The sequence below is a fragment of the Acanthochromis polyacanthus genome, chromosome 16 (genome assembly GCF_021347895.1).
Source record: "Acanthochromis polyacanthus isolate Apoly-LR-REF ecotype Palm Island chromosome 16, KAUST_Apoly_ChrSc, whole genome shotgun sequence".
Classification (NCBI taxonomy): domain Eukaryota; kingdom Metazoa; phylum Chordata; class Actinopteri; family Pomacentridae; genus Acanthochromis; species Acanthochromis polyacanthus.
In genome coordinates, this window is record NC_067128.1 from 14,969,082 (window position 1) to 14,992,985 (window position 23,904).

At 38.0% G+C, this 23,904-nt stretch overlaps 1 protein-coding gene across 1 annotated transcript; it reads left to right on the forward strand.

Annotated features, from left to right (window-relative positions):
• The first annotated feature begins 2,485 nt into the window (after nt 1-2,485).
• Nucleotides 2,486-11,416, forward strand: pax1b (paired box 1b). The gene is made up of 4 exons (XM_022194776.2): nt 2,486-3,083; nt 7,577-7,722; nt 8,746-8,992; nt 11,352-11,416. The coding sequence occupies exons 1-4, from the start codon at nt 2,486-2,488 to the stop codon at nt 11,414-11,416; spliced, it is 1,056 nt and encodes a 351-aa protein (XP_022050468.2).
• The last annotated feature ends 12,488 nt before the right edge of the window (nt 11,417-23,904 follow it).

Below are 23,904 nucleotides of genomic sequence, written 5' to 3' on the forward strand. Positions count from 1 at the left end.
GTTTAAGAACAGTCCAAAATTCAAATGTCCTGAGTCTACTTCTGTGAAAAGAAGGTGTAAATGTTGCATTCTAGAAGCTCGTACCACAGAATTATTTGGCGATTTTGGTTCATAACACAACTCAAATGTTTACTTTGTTGAAAACGCATTTAATTTTCTCTGGAAGCTGACTGATTGTTGGTTTAACTTCGACCTGCTCTGCTCCTGTGCTCCGTGGGATTCAAACCCTCATTTCAGGTGCATTCACTTTCACGTTTCGATCCAAATCAAGGCTAAAAGTGGTTTCAATTTGCTGCTTCTTAACCTTAGTAAAAGTTAGTGGTTATAGCCAACAGAAATTGTAGCCAGAATTATAGAAACAAGTTCCAAGTTTCAATAAATCATAATGAGGAAGTTCATTTATGGATGTAATGTAGTGACTTTCTGAAACTCTACTCAGCTCCTTCATCTTATTGTACATTGTGCTGTTTATTTGTCTGTATGTTATTGTTTAATGTGCACAATAAGTTGCCAAACACTTCTTGTGTGTTAGGAAGGCCATTTGTACTGTGTTCTATTGTTGTTTCAACTGGCCTTCTTGTCCTCTGGATTTGAGGAAACTGAGGAGTGAGATGGGGCTGATGCGTTCAGTGTCAACATGTGGAGCTAGGAGAAATGAAAACACAGCTTTGAATTCCGAAAAGAGCCCTTCAGGAACCCTTGTTCTTCCGGGTGCTAAAAACAAGCGAACCTCCTTCAGGAGGAGGAGGAGGATGAACGTTTCAGATCAGCTCGGATCTGTGCAGTCGGACGGTCGGATGGTGAAGCAGTGAGACGCTGTGGACGGCAGCTGATGGGTGAGTCTGAGCAAAACTTCACTTTTACACAAAACAGGTGAAGATGACAGAGAGAGCGCATTCAGGTTCAGATTTACTCTCGATTTGGGCTCTTTTGTTGTGGAAAGCTGCTTTGCTGAGGCTTGATCGGCTTTGAAAACACCATCAGGAAGTCAAATGAACAAGTCAGTGACATACATTTACTCCAGTGAACTGCTTCTTAAAGTTTGCGTATTAAATGTTTTTCAAATGTAGGATGTCTGACTCACGTGCAAGTCAGCACACTTTGAGCTGCTTATACTCACATATGCAAGAATCCAAAGGAAACACGAGCTGGAAGGCAACAATTGTGTTCAGTAGCAGGCAACAAAAAGAAAACTACTTTAATGTATTCTGTCTTTGCAACACTATAACTGAGACATTATCAGATTTGTTTTCCATTCTATTTTACACATTTTGCTGAGGTGCAACACACAGTCCAGATAAACTCTTTAATTTAACAATAATGCTTCAATCATTGCTGATTAATTCTGTTATACTTTAGATGTATTATGTTTGCCTTCTTTCAGTAGACAAACCTCAGTAAGATTCATCTCTTTTTCAAAAGTGTCGTGATGAAGATCAGCAGCAACAAGAAGGACTACAGATTAAAGAAAATGAATCATGTAAAATATCTGTTCCAGAAACGCATCAAAGATTCTAAATCACAGATGATCTTATGAGCAACAGTTAACATTCCTTAATGCAAGTGAGCTACAGTACTTGAATTAAATGATGATGTAAAACAATAAAAGTGACAGATTAGGCCGATTGAATGACGCTAAAAACATAAAGAGTCAGTTTTAATGAGCTGAAGGAATAAAGACAGATTGCTCAGATGTGCTGTGTTTAGTGGTTTATTTAAGAAAATAGGACTTATCATGAAACAAATTAATAACAAAAAACAAATCTCTTCCATGTCCACACACCAAAAAACAAACAAATGAAATAAAATAAACTTGTGAAAATTCATCAGTGTGGTACTAATGTTCTGTTTGACTTTTTCAACGTTCTCATTGGTATTTCTGTTTTATCTTTGTGGTGTGATGGGAGCCGGATAGTAATAACAATTATTATTATTATAAATCTGTTATACTGTCATTTTTACTTGCTACCAGATTCATCATGAAAACAAAACTGAAAAGAATAAACTTAAATATTATCATACATCAATATTTAATATGCGGATTAACATTATAAAGAAATTATTTATGGTTATGTGAGGTTAAAGTTTCGCTGTTTTACTGCCAAATTGATGAAAAAAACACAGGATTTTTTTTAAATGGTGCATTTGAATTCAAACATTTAGTCAGAGAAGTGAAAAGGGCTGTAAGTGTTTGAAACGAATTAGTTTTATTTAAAATGAGAATTTGTCACCTTGAAGCCACAGATAACAAAATCCATGATCATTATTAATATGGTTGCTGCAATCTGTTCTGTACTTTTTAAGAAAAATCTTTAAATTATGTGAGAAATAATCAGCCTTTTTAAAGTCATGGCCCGTTTAAGCTTTCATTCATTCGCCTTTAAATGCATAAAAATGAAGAAGTGCTGCTGATTTTGTTGAATTATTCTATAAATGAAGTGAAGAAAAGCTGCGATTATTGAGTAAAATATGTGATGAATAGTACATGTCCCTCGGTGCTGACTGGCCGGTGTGTGCAGAGCAGAGCTACGGGGAGGTGAACCAGCTCGGCGGGGTGTTCGTTAACGGCCGCCCGCTGCCGAACCCGGTGCGGCTGCAGATCGTGGAGCTGGCCCAGCTCGGCATGAGGCCCTGCGACATCAGCCGCCAGCTGCGGGTCTCCCACGGCTGCGTGTCCAAGATCCTGGCCCGGTACAACGAGACCGGATCCATCCTACCTGGAGCCATCGGAGGCAGCAAGCCCCGGGTCACCACGCCGGCGGTGGTGCGCAGCATCCGGGACTACAAGCAGGGAGACCCGGGCATCTTCGCCTGGGAGATCCGGGACCGGCTGCTGTCTGACGGGGTGTGCGACAAGTACAACGTGCCGTCCGTCAGCTCCATCAGCCGCATCCTCCGGAACAAGATCGGTTCTCAATCTCCGCAGTATGAGAGCATCAAACCGGGCCCGGCCCCGCTGCAGTACGGACACGTCTATCCGTACTCCTCCTACAGCGGCCCCGGGGCTCCCACCGGCTCCAGGACCGCCCTGCCCCGGAGCTGGCACAACATCCTGGGCCTCCGAGCCTTCATGGAGCCGCCAGGTGGGTTCGGATACTCTACTGTCACTATACAGCTCCTCAGCATTGAAACAGCAAGTTCAGGGTTCAAATTCAGATTTATTAAAGATCTTAACAGAATGATTATAGTTGGAGATGTTTTTTAACATCAAAAAACTTTTTATCAATACATTTTAAACTTCTGATTTATACAGGAAAAACGATTTATAGAAGAAAATACATAAAAGCTGTATTTTTTTTATAGACAAAGCTATTGACAGCCTACATTAAAGCACCAGATTGATTTTTTTTTCTTTTTAAAAAAGCATATATAAGGTACATAATTAAAAGCTCCTGATGTATAAATCAAAGGGTTTAATAATGCATTAAAACTTTTGATTTGCACCTCAGATTTATAGTAGAAACTGATTTATTGCCTGATTTAAAATCTTCCTGTCTTATTATTCGAAATGTTTGATTTGAACAAAAACCTTCAGATTTGTACATTTAAACTCTGGATTAATACCTTAAACTCATAGTAAAAACTAAATGATCAAAAATGCATTGAATTTCTGACTTGTAATTAAATAAATTTGATTTATAACTGCTTTAAAAACGTTTGATTTCCACATTAAAACTCCCAGTGGAGCTTATTCCTTAAGAATGATGGATCTGTACAAACTCCTGATTTCTGCATTACAACCATGCTGATTTATACCTTCAGAACCGTAAAAGCTCACAACTTCAACATTTTGCTAAAGTTTTACAGACAACAGAATTCACTCTATGCCTTCTAAAAATCTGTATCTGCATTTAAAATCAGTTTTTCTGAAATTCAGTCTCGCACATTTCATATCTTTGGCAAGTCAGAACATTAAACGCTCCAGGCTCAGACTTCTACTTATCAATGGGGCACAAGAAATAATTATTCACTTCCTTTCTGTTGTTTGATTCATTTCTTGGCATTTAAATCACCTCTCTATTTAAACTTGTCTGCCCTTTAGTCACTATAATCTAATTTAAGACCCATATTTTAGTAGTTAGAGTCAGTCAGAAGTCACTGATGATGTTTGATGTTAAATCTGGCAAATGAGATCAGCTGCTGCTCTTTCTGCCGGAGAAGAATCTTGTTTCTTGCTTTTATTCTCTTCCCTTAAACCTTCAGAGCTCTTCCATCGCGTATTTTTGTCCTCGGTGTTTACTCAGTCCACCAACCGCAACACGACACCAAACAGTGTACGGAGTTCAACATTTATTTAGCAGAAAATAAAGCTAAAGAAAAGCAGGTTTTATTAACCCTAAACTGATCAAATCTTTTGAATATACATTCAATTAAAGCATTAAACGCATATTAAAAGGAGTCATTTTGGACGCTGGTTGTTGTTTGACATTGTTCAAAGTATAAATATCACTGCAGATGAATAGTTTTCATACATTTTAATGTCTTTAAATACCGTTAACCAGCTCAGCAGCTCAGTTAATATCTTCAGATTTGAACCTGATAACTGCATAATTTTTACATTACTGCCAGGTGAAAATCATTATAAAATGTGAGGCAAATCCGTCATGCTCCACATGAATATCTCAGCCTACAAAGACCAACAATGTGCCTTGGTTTTATTTTTATTTATATGACTTACTGCTAAATGCGTGTATTGGAAAAAATAGTTTTCGTAAAGTGTATTTAACTGTAATCTGGGTGTCTGACCCTTTAATTAATCCAGGAGAGGAGATGTAGGCGATAGTGAGGAGAGAAAGTTCACCCATAAAGTCACAAAAACACAATAACTCAAATCATAGACCATATAATAACATGTTTTATTGCTGCTTTTCTACTTGTTGTCATATGTCTTAGCTTTAATGATGAAACGTTCTGTATGAGAACAACCCATGAGAACAACTACTGCTGCAAATATCCTGCAGTGAGACACAATTTACACTTGATCAGACGGAAGAATATTTTTAATTGAGCAATTAAGTCAGATTTTTAAAAATAGCAGAATAATCTCCTTACGATGTACGCTACTGTTCAAAAGTTTGGAGTCACTCAGACAATTTCATGTTTTCCATGAAAACACACTTTTATTCATGTGCTAACATAATTACACAAGGGTTTTCTATGCATCAATTAGTCTGTCAACACCATTAGCTAACACAATGTAGCATTAGAACACAGGAGTGATGGTGGCTGGAAATATTCCTCTGCTTCACCTGTTTTTAGTTCTTCAACTCATTACTTCAAGTTTAAATTGCGTTTAGATTTGCGTTCTGAATCAGTTTTCTGCACTTATACTTGATGATTATGGCCTGTGTGCATTCGATGTCTTTGTAAAGCATTTTAGTGTAAAACCTGTTCTTCCTTTTAAGGTGCTATATATTAAATAAACATGAAACTTCAATATAAACATTATTTTCAAAATCTTCCTCACTTTTAGAACTTGTGCACCGCCTTGTATATCGTACTGGAAACAAGCTTTAGATCTCTTGGGCTGACACTTTTTTGGGTTTCAAAGATACGTTTCTGCTGCTTGCATTAGGAAGGGGAGTATTTCATGGGGCACCTTTACAGGCTCAGTGGAAATACTCCCACTGCAGTCGGCCTTTTGAAAGCTCGGGCTTCACGATTCGAACAGTCTAAACCAGCTTCAGACGCACCAAGAGCTTTTGATTGTGTGTAAAGCACGTGTATACAAGAAAATGGTAGAAGACCAGACTATCACCAGATGCTGCGCTCTGTTTTCAAAGCTTCCAAGCTTTATTTTCTAAGAAAAGAGTACATGTTCGAGTGTTGGTGTAGCTTTTATCCCCCAGAATAACCCGAAACTAATTATGAGGCCATAAAAACTGTTTCATGCCAAATATAAATGTGCTACAGGCTGCATGTCAAAGGCTCTATAATACATTTCTTATTCAATTTTAAACACTTTGGGTCCTTAAGTGGCACAAAGGTGAACAGGTTGTCAAGCACTGAAATTTTATGTTTTTTTCACATAAATCAGGGAATAGCAAAGCTAGCTAACTTCTTACACATAATGACACGCAAACCTTCTGCACAAACAAACTGTTGCATTATTAACAACTCTGCAGTCAGAAGGCAGCAGACTGGTTGTTTAAAAGTTCATCGTGCAGCAAAAGCATCAGAAGAAAGGAACCGGAAGCTTTCAGTAATTAAAGAGCAGCTCCAGACTCAGACCTCTTACAGACTGAAGGGTGAAAACAAAACAACCTGAACTGCCGCAGTGTCGGGACAAACTTTAAGTGAAATATTCTTAAGGATAAATGTAGAATTTAACTTATAATTGCAAATAATTTATGTTCTTTATGCTTTAGTGTCAGAGTTCACCGAGGCTTTACAGTAAATTTCAGGAAATATGGAAGAGTTCTGAAAATACTGACTCTGCAGGTCCTCTGCATCCTGTAAACTATACGATGCTACAGCCCTGGATATAAATCATTATTATAACTACTAATTACAAAAAAGGAATATGCAGTACCGTTTAAAAGTTTGGGGTTATTTAGAAATGTCCTTATTTTGAAAGAAAGGCATTTTTTTTCCCCAATGGAAACGGCTGATTTTAATGGAATATCTGCATATGTAGTTTTAAAGTGCTTCTTATAAACATCATATTAATTAACTTCATAAAAAAGTGCACAAAACTAAATCAAATTAGTATGTTTAATAGATTTCCTCAGCTTTTAAGATATTTGGCACGCAGGCTTATCCAAGTATCTTCTTCTGTGCTTTCAGTGTGTCTCCGTGTCATCCAGACTGACTCCATGTTCAAATCTTTCTGTTTTTGTGGCTGATTCCGCTTCTTTCCGACCCTGGCTGGATGTTTAAACTCGTTCTGCTTCAGGATGAATCTGGTGTGGATCAGAAGCGTCCCTGGCTTCTAATTTTAATGCCGCTTAAACTGAAAAATAAAAATGTAACCTCATATTTGGACAAAAAGGCGCTGCAGAACAGTGTTTTTTGAATTTGGTTTTAGCCGTTGTTGTTGCAGAAGTTTAAAAACCCACAGGGGAAATGGACCTCTTAAATGGAGCAGTGAAGCTGTTTCTAATGAAACTGTGGTCCACACAGAAAAATAAACCGTCTCCTGCTCTGTGTGGAGGCCTAAAACTTGACTTTTCTAAACAGGAAAACTGTAGTCGTTTAATTTTTATCATTACTTTCATGGATATTGTTTAGTAAATGGACATTTTCAGTGAAATGAATCTTGTTTGTTCTCGTTTTGCTGTGAAAGTAAGCAGTTTGACTTCATTTCTTCTCAATCCTTCTGGAGTCAAACACAAAGCAAATGTTCTTTTTAACTCTATTATTATTTTCCCATGTAACACACTTTGGTTTTTTTTTAACAAAATGCTTCTCAATAGTTTATCTAATGGCATTATTCTTATTTTTAATGTGGTCTTATTATACGTTTGGTTAAAAATGTCTCCCAGCTAACACCTGCTGATTCAGTGTGAGTTTCCACAGCAGTGTAAGTTCATCTGTTAAATTTGTGTTTTTTAAAAAGTGAACTCTGTCTTTCCAGCTCTGCCTGGATCTGATGGACACGCAGCCAAAGTGGAGGACTGGACCAGTGTGACCAGTATGTCCAGTATGAGCAGCAGACCGTTTCCTTCTGGAATCAACGCAGCAGAGAAAACCAATGAACTGAACCTCAAATACCCACAGCAGGTAAAAAAACAAAAACAAAACATGTGAACATTATCTATAAATTAAAATTATGTTATATATTGTGGACATTTATTTTGACGAGTGATACAGACTTTGACAATGAATCAGTTTTACTGAATACTAAATATATAAATGCAGGATTGTTTAATTGCTGGTATTTTTCCTTTTGCCTGCTCTTATTTGATGTTCTAGCAGCTCTGGATCTAAGCAGAGCTCTGATTGGCCAGCGGTCATCCAGACACTCCTGATGTTTTTCTGTTTGCTCAGGAGGAAACTACCAACAGCTGTAGTGCTGTTGATGTTGTTGTTGTTGTTGTTGTTGTTGTTGTGAAGAATTGCTCTTCATCTTAACATATCAGAGAGCCTGGATTATATTAAAGAGTAAAAAAGAATCGGTGTTCTCTCAGCTGCAGCCTCATCAGTGAACATGGATATTTATGGAAAAATGGAATTTTTCTTTTCTGGTTTATGAGATTTGTGGAGCAGGAACATTTATGAAATGAGCTCATCTACACATAGAAAGTGGGACTTTTTTTTAAGGATAGACACAGACACACACACATACATATACATACATACACATACATACATATATATATATATATAAAATGAAGCTAAGAGGATATTTCATTTAATGTGAACATTGTCAGAATGTACTTTTTTGCACTAAAACAAAGGGAAAAGTTTAGAGTTGTTGTTTGGTTGTGATTTCAATGGTGCGGCCCACTTAAGATGAACTTGGGCTGCATGTGGCCCCTGAACTAAGATGAGTTTGAGCATCACATATTTGTCTGATTTCAGTGACCGTTCATGGTCCCCAGAGGATGAATCCTGGTGATTCTGGTGGCAGTTTCTATTTAAGCATCAGCAGCAAGTCATATTCAGGCTTTTAAAATGTACTGTGAATGTTCATAACCCTTATCACTGAATGTGCTCCTGTTTCATTTTTCATTAGTTCAGTTTAGATGAGGTGCTTTAAAAGTTCTCATGTTTTTAATCCTATTTTGTCGTCCTTTTCCTCAGCACTCCTCCGGTCTGCCTGGTTACGTCTCAGCTTGTGCATATTCTCCTCCAAACCAGTACAGTGTGTACGGAGCTCCTACAACCAACTACATGAGCCCTGGACACCACTGGCAGCCCCAGTCCTCCAGTCTGACTCCCAGTCTGACTCCCAGTATGACTGCTGGTTTGAGTCACTCCAGTCCTGCAGCACCACTGGAGACTGCAGATTTCCACCCTGCAACATCTCTGAAACCTTCACAAAGAGAAGGTGAGACCGATTCAAACGTCGTCTTTACACAGATTTTGTGTTTAGAAGATCTAATCCAGATATTTTGTCACAGTAATGATAATCTGCCAGTTGCCCGTATTATTCGGATGAAACTAAATACCATTTTAGACTCTAAATATCCACAAATTGAGGACCTAAACGCCACATTTCTGTGTCCTGAAATCCACAATTTATCTTCCATTGCATTGTTGATATTCAGTTGTATTTCAGGCGTTTGGAGGATGGAAACTAAAGCGGAAGTTGACTTTTGTGGCCTGGCTGAAAAGTGCAAATCTCAAAAATGGTCCCCTAAAAAGTGGCAGTCCTGTGTTTGAAGCTATAAAAACACATCGGAGGGGATTTATTTTTTGCAAAATGCTGCGTTTCTCCCCTCAGTGACCACTGGTGTGTTTTTTTTAAGGAGCACGGATGGCCGAGTTCAGATTTAAATGGTCCCAAATTACACAGGAGAAATAGCTCCTGGTTTTGATAGGAAAAAGAATAATTTTTAGTATTTATTTAGTGGGCTGCCTTGTTCAAAAATACAGTACAAATTACATAATGCACCATATTTACTGTGTTTTGTTTATTTTAAAAATTGCTCCAAAAGCAGGCTACTTTGTTTGGTTACTTAATAAAATGATTTTTAAAAAAAAACATTTTAGTGGGAATTTGTTAAGAAATTTGACACATAAAAAATGGTAGTGTTGGTTATTTACCTTAACACTTTAATTACGTTTTTACTAAAATGTTTACATTTTTTTTGTAACTAAAGAACAAAACTCACATAAAATGTGCCATTTAATGTCTGCAATAGTGAGGCCAAATCTGATTTCCAACCAGCATGCAGCTTCAAGCCTCGTTACAGCTGCTCAAAAACACACAGGACCCGTTCCTGATACGGATCTACAAACATCATTTTTATTCAACCTCCCACTGAGCTTCACAACCTGATTTTCAAGGAAGACGTGGCCGAATGGCAGCGGGAAGCTTCCAACAGAACAGAACAGCACAAATATAATAATGCTGAAAACAACAGGAGACGATGTAAGAAAGCTAAAGGAAAAGATGAGTCACAAGATAATTAGTAGTATTTAGAAAGATAAAGTCTGAGACACAGAGTTGTTTTCCTTCTTTGTTAGGATTTCTTTCTCATCTCCGTGCATTTGAACTGACGGGTTTGTTTCTTGTTTTGTAAAGAAACAGGAGTCACTGTAACACATTTTACACAATATTTCACTGCACACTGCTACATATCATCAATAAATACTATAATCACTGTAACCTTTCTATAGTTAAAAAACAAGCAAATATAGACTTTACAGTGGTAATACAAAAATAGAAAAATTAAAAATACTTGTCATTTTGTATCATGAACTCACAGCTCTTAATTCCAGTTGATTTTCCGGATAAGCAGGAAGGCCGAGGAAGATGACATTTCCTGCTCATGATGAATTTGTGTTTTCATTCCACAAATATGATTTTAGTAAAACCAGACAAGTTTCAGTCACAGTTGGTGTGGAAAGCATTCTTTTTTCCCTGAGAGTTAAGGCTCACATTTGTTGCTTTGCCTTGATTTTGCTGGTGTTTGGAAAATCCCTTCTGTGTCTCAACTTCAGATGTAATACTTTTGTATGCTTTGCCTGTCATCTTTTTGCCTTTCTTACCTCATAAGCATGAGTATCTGAGTCGTTTTTGCAGTGGTTTCTGGATTTGGACGTCTAATCTGCTTTAAAGGAAAAAACAGGTCTGCAAATATATAAATTCTGACTACAAAGGTTGGATTATATTAATCCATCCACCGTCCTTCATCTATACACCGCTTAATCCTCACTAGGGGGGTGGGGGGACACCATGGACAGGTCACCAGTCTACCACAGGGCTACATAGAGACAAACAATCACACTCTCACAATTACAGACAATTTAGAGTTACCAAATAACCTGAGCATGCTTTTGGACTATTGGAGGGAACTGGAGAAAACCCACACATGCTCAGGGAGAACATGCAAACTCCACGCAGAAAAATCCAGAGAATCCCGGGATCTTCTCGCTGCGAGGCGACAGTGCTAACCATCAAGCTATTGTGCAGCCTGGATTATAGGAATATATAATGAAAGTCTTCAAGATATAGGGAGGAAATAATTGTGTTAAGCAATCTCTTGTCAGTTATGAATCACACCAACAGTTGATTTGTTGTAAATACGCTTAGATATCGTCCTCATGAAGGGAGGATGAAAACACTGTGAAATACCAGTTGAAGAAGAATTCTGTTTGATTTTGATTAAATGATTTGGATGCTGACTTGAGAAAGTTGATCCTGATGGTGATCTTTTTTTTTTCTTCTGTTTTCTCTGCAGAGCAACAGAAGCTTCCTCTCAACAAACATCATTATGCTGCTCACAGATTATCTTCAGCCTCGTGACGACATGGAGGAAAAAAAATAAGCTTCACTTTTCCCGTGTTGGAACTGCGTGAAGGAAAACTCTCCAGACCTTGACTTGATTTAGTGAAGAAGAGGTGAAGGACGGACAAAAAAAACACGCAATTAAACAGGATCAGCTTTTTTATTTTGGCTCTGATTTCATAGACTGTACATTAAAGATGGCCGTTGCCGGTGTGACGTCTCCGATTGGTTTATGGACTGCAGCTTTGAGGCCACAAGTTTGATTCTTGTCATCGCCATCTTGTTATCTGGAAACCAGATGTAATGAGTGAGCTGAGGATCTGACTAAGAACTTGGTGAGACGGTGACAGTCTTCCAATCACAAACTGGCCTCGCTCCAAAACGTACCCTATTTTAACGTCTGTTTTCTCTAAATGGAACCATAAGTTACAAAATGAACGTTACATTATTGAAGGAGACTCGAAACAAGTGGTTGAAGCCATAAACATATCAGGAAAACGTTTTACATTGTAATAATTTAAGTGAAAAGTAGGGTCATAGTCTTATATGCAGTCAGAGTCGCCTCCTGCTGGCTGTTAGAGGAAATGCAGGTTTAAAACGTTTCCTGATGGCTTCACTTTTCTGACCCTGAAGCTACATCTGTCTTTGATACAAAGTCTTTACCCTGACCTGAAATAATCTGGTTCCATGGTTTAAAGAAATGAATAAATTGCATTGAAGTTGTATCATCTTGTAAAATATAATCTGTATAATAATAAGCTGCAAGTATATTTTTCTATAAATGTGCTTAATAAAGACTTAATCCTGCAACATAAAATGTATCTCAGAGGTAATTAAAGCATGTAGGAGAAAGATTTTTTTTTTTTCCAGATGTCCACATGAGGCAGAGATGGCAATCAGTTTAATAATTAAAAAAAATGTTTCTAGTTAAATATAGAGCTTTTATGGAGTTGTATGTGACATAAACAGACATGCTTATGAACTGGATGGGTTTTACAGAATCATCTCATTTTTTCTAATCAGTCATTTTTACCCTCCTGCCACTGAGGGTTAATATCAGTAATTATCTGCCTCCATATTAATTTTGGAAGCTAACTGTTTAACTCCCACCTGCACAGTCAAATGTACAGATAACCTGACATGCTAGCTCTGGTTTTCTTTGGTCGTATACTATCACCTGCTCTTGGCAGTGAAAGTCTAACTCCGGATCATCTGCATTTACATAATCTGATTAATTGGAAATTAGTTGGAAAATTTTCTCCACTGTAGGAGGACTTGTCTGATCATCTCTCTTGTGACCTTGTTCTGTACAGAGACTCTGCCACAATTTACATTTTTGTTTTTATTGAACCCATTTTTTGAAATGTCTGTTTAGTTAAACAGCTTTAATGTTTTCTATTTCACTCATTGACACACATAGAGGCTGTAATAATCCAGGGGTCTGCAAATCGTTCAAATCGTAGTTTATTTCGAGGAAGCCTGTGTGTTCCAGGTGTGGTGCTGGTGTTGGATGTTTGCAATTGAAATTTTCTGTTTGTTAATGCTTTTGTTTCATAAAACAGTTTGTTACAGGATCACATCTGAAGGAAAATGTCATGGTTACCAGAGTTACACATCATTTTTTGGCTTAAAAAAACACTCAGGTATTTTCTTTCTTGCACTATGAGACTAGAGAGTAGAGACAAAGAATAAGGTGAATCTCTCCATGTACCCGCTGTATTGATCCATCATAGAAGGCTTTCTAAAAAAAACTTTTATTGTGTTAAGTGTCAGAAAATACTGAAAAATTATGTTTCCAAAAAGTTGAGTCAAGTTGAGTTTACAGTCATAAAAAAGAGAAACTAGCAACAATCGACATTTGACATTGAACAGGACATTGTTGGCAGCTTTGCTTTAAATAAATAACTTGAACAACAAATTATCAGCTCATCATTTCAGCTGTGGGACATTAGAGTAAACACATTTTAGAGAGAAGTTTATATGCTTTTTGGAACTGTGAGTGCACATGCTCATGATCTCACAATCTATATTATATTGTAATTTGAAATTAGGGTTTTCACGGTTGAAGTATCCTTAATAAAATAAAAGAAAAATTGGAAACAAGTTGTGTAAAATGGTGCTAAATGTGTAAAGAATCGATGCGATTAATTCAGTTGTAAGTATAGCTTTGGTAAATATAAATTATGTTTCTGCAGCAGTGTGAATTCAACCAAAAACCAACCAAACCCGTCAAACTGAGTCCAGTTTCATGCTGTTGACTCTCCAGGTCAGAAAAGGTTTCCTGCAGGTAAACAACAGGAAAAGTCTGATGGTGTCAGATGATCCGTCAGCAAACAGCTCAAAGCAAACAGAAGCTGCCCATTAATACCTGAACAATCAGAGTGCTGCTGAGACGCAGAGTGACGGAGCAAACACCCGCTCATTGTTTCAAAAGTCTCTTTAGGAGGCGTTTGAGTCCTTTAGGAAGCCAGTTAAGTCCCAGTTCTCTTTTCCATTACCTGCTTTGTGCTGCTCAGCAGATCAGCAGCTTTCTGTCTGACAAACATCCACCTGGAGTCACTTCCAGCACGTCAGGAAAGTTCTGGTGTCTGGATCCAACTTTTTGGATGTTTTTCCTCATTGTCTGAACTTATTTTATTTGTAGATTATCTTAATTTATTTGGTCAAAGTAATCTCTAAGGAATTAGTCTGACTTCAGATATATAAAACAGATGTTAACAGCAGGCTTCTGATTGCGTTTGACTCCTAGAGTAAAAAAAGATTTGATCAGAAAACGTCCCAGCTGGCACCAACTTTGAAAGCATTGCAGTAATATCTGATCATGAGGTTCATTTTCTGAGAAATGATGGACAGATTTAATATTGAATTTAGAAAAATCAACAAAACGGGTGTATTAAATTACATTACTGCACAACCCCTCCTTGTGTTTACAGCTGCAGCCGTCTATGGTTTTGATTTGCAGGTGAATCCCGCTTTGTGAATTCCTCACAGAGATTCGTGACTGAACGCCGGTTGATTCTGACTGAACGCTCGGCTGCCAGTGTACCGTAGCCTCGCACAAAGCCCATCTCAGGCTAATTATTGCACAACAACAACTACGCTTCATGTTGTGAGCATTGGGCATCAATTACGACGGCTTAACCCGTCAGACAGAGAATCTCCTCTTTTCTCTCAGGTGATGGCAGTTTTCTCCTCGTCTGAACACAAAATAATCCATGTGTTTGCAGTGCAAGAAGCGCCTCTGTTTTGTTTGTTTTATCATAGTTGCAACCCTGTGTCAAAAGCTGAATCACAAATCAGTTTCAAGAAAAGCCATGTTTGACAGTTAAACTATTTTCAGACATAAACAGCGTGACAGCATTCTGTCGCTCAGGGCTTGTGTCACTTTTACTCTTTCAGACAAACCCTCCACAGTGGCTCAAAAAGCGACAGCATGCCAATGATATTTGAGATTCGAAATACACAACAGTGCACTAATGAAAAAGAAAATATACGTAAACTAATTGAAGGTTTATCAAACTGTCCAAATAACTAACAACCTGGTTTATTTGTGAGTACTTGAACACTCAAAATTGTCTCTATGTGTGATGATAGTGGAATTTCTCCTTTATTAACAGTAAAATAAAAATATCTCCCCGAAAGAGCTCATAACTCAACCTGAGACAGCTGTGACCTCACAAATGATTTAACCCTCGTGTCAAAATTGACCTGTTTTAAAGTGTAAAAATTGAAATATATATATATATATATATATATATATATATATATATATATATATATTTTTTTTTTTTTTATTATTATTTTTTTTTCACAGTAAAATTTCTGATGTCCATATTTTCAACATTTTTCAAAAATTTTTGAACATTTTCCGGTGGCAAAAAAGAAATGTTAAAAATGTTTTTTAAGAACATTGACAAAAAAAATCAACCAAAATCCAGCATGCTTGATTTTTTTTGTCAATGTTATTAAGCAAATATTAGAAATTTAGCCGATATAGTTGTAATCACTTTAATTTTTTTTACTCATTTTTTGGAAGATTTTTACTCGTTTTTTGAAAATATTCACAAGAATTTTCTTGTCAAATTTGGGGGATTTTTTAAATACAAATTTTAAGGGAAACTTTTAAGGAATTATTGGAATTTTCTTTCTGAAGATTTTACAAGTTTTCAGAAATTTGTCAAAGTTTTTTGCAGAATTTTTGTTTTTTTTTCAGACTACGAAACTATATTTTTGGTGCCTGTAAATGAGGACAACAGGAGGGTTAACTGAGGCTGATAAACTGTGACTCTGTGTGAAAGCTCACCTGTCTGAGGTGAAGGGAAGTATAAAGTGTGACCTGCTGTTAGAGCCTGATCCATCCTGTCTCCATGTCAGGGACAATTTATAAGCAGTTTATGAAAATACTGCTGCTGTTCCACATGTGTTAATGCTACAAATCTCCTGTTTTGTAGAAGCTCGCATGGATCCTTTTGCTGTCAAATGCTGCAGGTGTTTATTAAATTCAAAGTAAAGATTCCTACAAACAGATGGAAGCAACAAACTAAACTTCAGTTAAAGTTGGATTATATTTATTAAAATGAGTCTCAAATAATCTGACCTGGCACAAATAAAGGAAACAGAGTTCATGTCTGAAAGGGTCTTTAGTAACAACTAGAGTTGAAGCATCTTCCCCAGATGGCCTCCAGGAGCATCGGCAAGCTCATTCTAGAGAAGAAAGCTTTCGGCAGAACTAGGCTCAGGGAAGGCGGCCATCTGCCTCGACCGGTTGGAGTGAGAGTAGGTATAAGGGGAGCAGAGGATAGCAGATGAAATCTATAATGATTACAATCAGCACGAACATTTTGGGAAAGTTTTTTTAAAAAAGTGTTTACTTACTCTGATTAAAGATGTAATTCAGGTGTCATTTCTATTGAGATTGAACCGATATCTGTTAAAGCGTGAAAAACGTGCATGTCTCAAAATGACTGTTCTTTTCACGCATCAGATTTTGAAATGCTATTACACGGCTGCTGTTCACGGCTGTTGCATGAGAAAATGTAACAGGAACCTGGAGAACCTGTTCAAAAAGCGTTAGATATTTTTTTAAAGATAACTTCAAATGCATTTCTATTGTGGGACTGAGAGAAGCCACAGAATGCAGATATCACACTGAAAAAATTCAAAAGCCAAACAAGCATTCCTTCTGCGGACACGCAGCACGACATGCGACGTTCGTCTGATAAGGCGGCCACATGAAGGACAATGACTTTACAAAATCTCCAACATAACTGGCACATAGGGTCAGATTTGAGATGGTTCCCACAAAGTTCACCAGGATATCTTCCTTCTAGAAAAACCCTGCTTGTCTTTTGCCATCTGATAGCGTCTGATGAATAGCTGCTTGTACTGCAGGGTGCTGACAGACAGACATAACAGAGCGGCGAGGGAACAGGTTCATGCTGTGTGGGCAATCACAAATCCATCTTAACTATCTGACTGTCATCCATGATGCCTCACACCCAGGGGCCATGCCATCTTTAACCTCAAACACTCCCACAGAACAGCTCATAGCTGCCACCCACGCTTTTCTGGCCAACACTTTCCTTGTCTTTGTGTTACTGTGAATGTTGTGTGTTGAGGCTGATGGCGGCTGGTGATAGCGCCACATGGGTAGCTTCATGCAGATCTCAATCAGGTTCGTCTACCTGGTGGTGTGAATTTCAGTGGTGTTCAAATGCAAAAGTACATTTCCCAGCAGAACGGTATGGAGAAGACTGGTGGGAAACAAATAACTGAAACTCTTGCCTAAGACCGTCATGTGGCAACTTGAAGCTTTTGGAGTTTTCACTAACAGCTCATGACCTATAAATTGTAAAAGGTTTTTTTTGTTTTACGTATCTCTTGCAGCCCTGCAGTGTACTGATGATCAGTCCAGGGTGTAGTCTGCCTCTCGCCCATTATGTCATCACTCATTATCAACAGGGACAGTACCCTTCAATCCGCTGCAGCAGGGGTGTCAAACATGCGACCTGCGGGCCAAAACCGGCCCTCCAGAAGGTCCAATCCGGCCCGTGGGATGACTTTGTAAAGAGTAAAAATTACAGAGAAGACATTAACTGCAGATCGTAAATGTGTTTAACCTATTTCCAGACCATGACAAGTTGTTTTGATCAGAAAGTAAAGTACTAGATTGTTTATTGTTCTGTCATTTTGTGTCTCATTTTTGTAACATTTGTCTTGTTTTTGTTGTTTTTGTCTCCTTAGTAAGTGTGATGTTTGTTATTTGTCTCATGTTTTTCTCGTTTTGTTTCTCAATTTTGTCATTTTGCATTTATTGGTCTCGCTTGTGTTGTTTGTCTACTTTCTGTTGTATTGTTTCTAGCTTTTGTAATTTTTGGTCTCATTTGATTAATTTGTGTAATTGTTTGTCTCGTTTTTGTTGTTTGTCCATTTTTTGTCGTTTCTCTCATTTTTTTGTCATTTTGTTTTTCGTTTTTGTCATTTTGTATCTCATTCTTCTAATATTTTGTCTTGTTTTTTGTCTTTTTTTGTCTGACATTAGTCTTTTTGATCGTAAAGGATCCAGCAAACAAATGCCTGGAAGGACAATGTTCCTCAACATTTCCAAAAATGGCTCTCTGTAAATACAATTATATAAGTATCGAACACAAGACTTTATATCAACCAAATTAACATTGTGTGCCAACATAAGGCCTCTGAGCAACATTAGAAAATGTCATTAAATTCCACCACCATATAGCACCACAACAAACATAAATACTGATGTGACTTTGTTCAGATATTTTTAACCACTCACCAGATTTGGAGCATATCCTGTCTGGAGGACCCAACAAGCAGCAGTTTAAATGGTTTTCTGATCATTCTGACCGAAGTTGAAAAGCCAAGTTTAGGTTACATGTGCACATAAGGCCACAGGGCAATCCTGTAAAATGTCATTAGATGTTTGCCTACAGGTGGCATTATACCAAGGATGTAAATGTTAAAGATTATAAAGATTAATGTGTTTTCTCCATCATATTCAATGTTTTTCTGCAATTTTCCTCAAAATTTGGACAGAAGACCTCAATATTTGACATTTTAATTCTGAGAGTTGGCTACCAAACTGGAATAGCTGATTGGTAACGGTTCGTTTGAATGGAAGTGATGCATTCACACAAATGGTAGTGGAGCAACCCTGCAACAGTTTGTGGAATTTTGTGACCAGTTGTCACCACAACAAACATATAACGATAAAAACATTTTTTTTTGTAATTGATTACCTAAAAATGAGGCTTTGACACTTTGTTGATTCAAGTTGTTTTACTTGATTCACTCCAGAGACTCAAGGGCAATAACGATAAAATTTCTTCCTTCACAACAAACTCAACTAAAGACAATGTTAGAATAACTAAGACTGCAGGTTGTCATCTCTGCCTATCACCACATCGTTTACCTGCACTGCTGATCTGTTAATTCCCCCCTTTAGATCTAAAGGGAGGCTCTGGGCTTAGAAACATCAACAGAAAGTCTCACAGTATTTGACCTGTGGGTTAACATTGAAAGGCTTTTAAAATAGTTGAGCGGAGGTGGAGGTGAAGGGGGAGATGAAGTGGTTCTTCCGGCTAAATGAAGATCTCAGGTTTCACAGTAAAGTGGAGGTGACGGACCTTTTTCTCTGCATCCTAAAGGTGCCATGCTGCTTACATGTTATAAACTATGACCTGGGCTCCTTTAAGCCTTCAGCATCTCAGCTGTTTATAGTGTAGTTCAACTAATTACTTCTGTATGTACAGCAGGAGACAGTGTGTTCTTCTGTCTTGTGTCCTGATTTGCGTTTTTTTTTTCAACTTTAGTATACTCTTGGAACATGTTTTTTGCCTGCAATTTTCCTCTTTAAAGGCCCAGTGAAGCGTGCTGAGCAGCCGCTCTGCTCCGATTCTCTGCAGGCGTGTTGCAGCTGGTCTGGACACCGAGAAAAAGAAGGAAACACATTTATGCATCTTACAACTGAGTAGATGTATGGTACTTAGTATTTAGTTGGAATTTAAGTTTAAGTTTCAAAGTCTGAGTTGTGATCAGTTCTCCAAAAGCATTAGATGTTAGCCCTATTGCCATGCAATTGCCATGCAAATATGAAGCACACTCTTAAAACATTTGTGCACGAAAATGCTAATTATTCTTGTTTGATCAATGCCTGCTTTGAAACAAATAAACTACACTATATTGCCAAAAGTCTTCACTCACCCATCCAAATAATTAGAATCAGGTGTTCCAATCACTTCCATGGCCACAGGTGTATAAAATCAAGCACCTAGGCATGCAGACTACTTTTACAAACATTAGTGAAAGAATGGGTCGCTCTCAGGAGCTCAGTGAATTCCAGCGTGGAACTGTGATAGGATGCCACCTGTGCAACAAATCCAGTCGTGACATTTCCTCGCTCCTCAATATTCCACAGTCAACTGTCAGCTGTATTATAAGAAAGTGGAAGTGTGTGGGAACGACAGCAATGTTGCTGCCAATCAAACCACTGGCAGCGAGGTTTCATTGTATTGTTCTGCCATTAAGAAGGCTCACGACGAACTGTTGTGTTCTATCGTTACTTCCTTACTCAGCTATCCAGTACGTTTCCTTCCAGTTTGCATTAAAAAAAAAAACTATCAACAAAGCACTCAGATTCCTGCTGACACATGTGCGGTCACAGTGTGAGAGAGATTACAGTACTTCCACCAACCTCAACAGACCTGAATGGACTGAGGAAAAGCCATGAGGTAAAACAATTTGTAGCTGAATGAGGGTCCACTGGAATCCTACAGGGATTAAACACCTGGGTGGTGCAGAGAAAGCAAGAGTAAGCATGAGGGCCAATTCATGCTTTCTCTGTCTGTATGGGCAGGCTGATAAGCAGACAGCAGACATAGCTCTGTTTATGCTACAGTAGATCCGCAGTGGTATGCACAGACAGTCACATTTCAGCTCATACTGAACACAAAAAAAAAAAACACCTGGGGGAGATATTACAAGATATAGCAGTTTCTTACAGATTTGGCTGTAGCACCGTGTCAGTGAATGTTCCTGGGGTATGTTGAACACAGTGTGTGGACACAGCACAGGATTTCTGGAGAATTAAGAAGTCACTTTATTGTTTGTGCTCTGCTGAAGGAAAGTATGTACAAATCAAATCACATCTGAAGTCCTACAGCAACTAATTTCATTACAACTCTGGTAAAGGTAAATTCTACACCAGGCGTTACAAGCTGTAAAGCCAGCTACAAGTCCACTTTTTTCCTAATGACTAGTTGATAAATGGATTCACGTGGACAAAAAAAAGCCTCCTGAAGTAAATGTCTGTGGTCAGAGGAGACAAATATTTAGCCACTTGGTCACAGCGACCAGAAATATGTTTGGAGAAGAGACAAAGACAAAAACATCAAACCTTCCATCGGCATGGTGGTGGTAGTATTATGCTCTCAATTATGAGGAAGAGGTATTACCGTCACATTCTTCAGGAACCCTTAAAACCATCATCCAGAAGGTTTGATCTTGGATGTAGTTGTGTGTTCCAACAAATCAAAGACCCTAAGCAAACATCAAAAGTGATAAAGAAATGGCTAAATAAAGCCAACACATTTAGTTTAACTGCATCAACTCTATCAAGAGGAGTTAAAGATACAACCATGAGCTTGTGAATGACTATAAAAAAGTGCATTGTTGAGGTGAAAATGGTCAAAGGACATTTAACCAAATATGAGCATTTCTGTATGTATAATTTTGACCCAGCAGATATATCCAGAAAAACCTTTAATAAATCTATAATAGAAACAAAATGCATGCCAAACATGCATAGGTTTCAATAATACCATCATAAGTTAACAGCTGTAGGATTCACTGGATAGATAGATAGATAGATAGATAGATAGATAGATAGATAGATAGATAGATAGATAGATAGATAGATAGATAGATAGATAGATAGATAGATAGATAGATAGATATTATATTAATACCTTTGGGTGTCCAGTAATGTTTGTGCTATTAGGTGTCAATCCTTCCAACATACACATTTATTATGGTAAATAATACTGATCAGAAAAGTGAGAATTTCAACAAATATAAAACACAGCAAGCAAAAATGCATTGTAGGTGTACTTGGACTCATGTCCCGTTTGCTAAAATAGGCTACGGTTATACTGCAACCAGCCATCTGGGGGTGTTCCACATATTTTGTCATGTCGTCCATCTTCACATACAGTCTGAGGTACCAACACATTGGCCCTTTTGAAATGTTACATTTGTTTTCTCCATGCAGCAGCGCTCGATTTAGACGGTCGCCAGGTCGCCATTTGCGACGTTTTTAGTCGCAAATGGCGATCTGGCGACCGTCTAAATCGAGCGCTCGATCGAGCTGAACCGCCTATCATGTTTTCTTTATGGAGGCAGCCACTTTGTATGATGTCATCAACCTCCCATGATTCCCGGCGCTCGCGGCGACGTGGTGACCGTCTAAATCGAGCGCTGTGCAGGGCTGTTGTTTATCCGAACACGGCCGCATTTTCTTCCCAAGCAGGATTTCTCAACAGAAAAAACAGAGCCACCTATAGAAACTACAATAAAGGAAAAAAAGTATCATTCTAAGCATCTGCGCAACATAAAAATTAGGAAAGGAAACCAAAACTTGACAGAGCAACACTTTAACATGTGAAGTAATTTTTAAAAACCTGGTCTTTGCATCAAGCCCTCGAATAGGAGGTCCACCACTGGCTACTGTTGGCAAAGTTTCACTCTGTGTGACCTCTGCTGGGGCTCCTGACCCCACTTTGACCTCCCGGAGGTCACCAGGGGAAGGAAACACATGTCACAGGCTTCCTTTATGAGATTCTTCATGTACAGAGTCCCTTAGCCCCCGTTTAACATCGGCTGTTTGTTTTCAGAAGCTTCTGCTTCCGAGCTCTTAAGACATCAGTTAAGGAAAAGTGGTTTGTTTACAGAAGAGAAAAGAAACTGCAACACTTTCATTAAATCTGAGCAGTTTAAAAACATACAAAACAAAAATGACTTACTGAAATATATTATATTAACAGTGAAATAAATAATATGTCAAATTTTTTGACTCATTGATTAGAAAACAGTATATCTACTCTCTAGTCGTTAACGTTGTTTAATGACTGATTCACATATTGTAGTACGTATTCCTGCAGTGTAGACTGGAAAAATAAACTCCCAGAATATGTCCAAAGTAATGATGAACACTACAGTTATTACATTTAAGAAAGAGACTGAATGGAGGACATCCTCAGTAAACCACTTCCTGTTTAGCTTTCACTTCCAGAAGGACAGACCAACTGTTTCAGCAGTTTATTATTCTCTGTTCAGCAGACAGGTGCTCTGCTTTGGAGTGTGACGATGGCGAGACTGAAGTTTCCGTTTCACCCACAGCATGCTTTAGAGCAACCGGGTCAGACGTGATGTTTGAAATACTGACCGACAGCTCAGATTTAACTGTCTGCAGTTCTTTTTTAATGGATGTTAAATTTTCACTCAAAGCCGCCAGGAGCTGGGTCTTTAAAATAACCGCCGTCTTGTTACAGAGTGAAAGTAACAGTTCCTCCTTAAGGTCAGAGATTGCAGCATCTGAGGGCCTCTTCAAAAGAAGACGTAGTTGATGAAGATGTTCTGGAGAAGGACCAGAAAGACCATGACCAAGCAGCCTGGAGATCTTAGGCAGTGTCTCCCTCAGGTGGGTGTCAACGGTGTTCACGGTCAGGTCTGTGGTAATCCCATCAAAAAACAAAACAGAAAAAAATCTAGATTATAAATCAACATGTAACCAAAGCACTCTGTGTGTATAATGCCATAGTATAGGATGTAGTTCAGAAAATGTCAAAGTATAGTATACTTTTCAAGAATAACAAAGTATGGCCTGTAGTTCATAGTACAGCATATCGGCAAAAAAAAACAACCCACAGATTATTACGTGGTTCGGATGTTCCCTAAATTTGTCATGTATGACATTTGGTTCAAAAAAATGTCAAAGTGCTGCATATTGTCAAAATAGTGTGTTATTCAAGAAAACAGTATAATATGTGGTGTAAGAAATGCCATAGACTAATATTTCATTGTGCAAGTAAAAGTACAGTAGTTTTTAAAACTGTTCAATTTCTTATAGTATGTTGCTAAAAAACAAAAAAATAAAAACAAAAAAAGCCGATAGTATGACGTGTGGCTCTAAAGACGTCATAGTATAGCACGTTGCTCTACAAACATCATAGTATGGCATGTTGCCAAAAAAGTCATGATATGTCAATTAAAAAAGCCGATAGTATAGCGTGTCGCCCAACAAACATCATAGTATAGCATGTCACTAAGAAAACGTTATAGTATAGCATGTCGCTCTAAAAACTTTATAGCATGATGCTCTTGAAATGTCATAGTATAGCATGTCGCTCAGAGAACGTCATAGTATAGCATATCCCTCTGAAAACGTCATATTATAGTATGTCCCTCTAAAAACGTCATAGTATAGCATG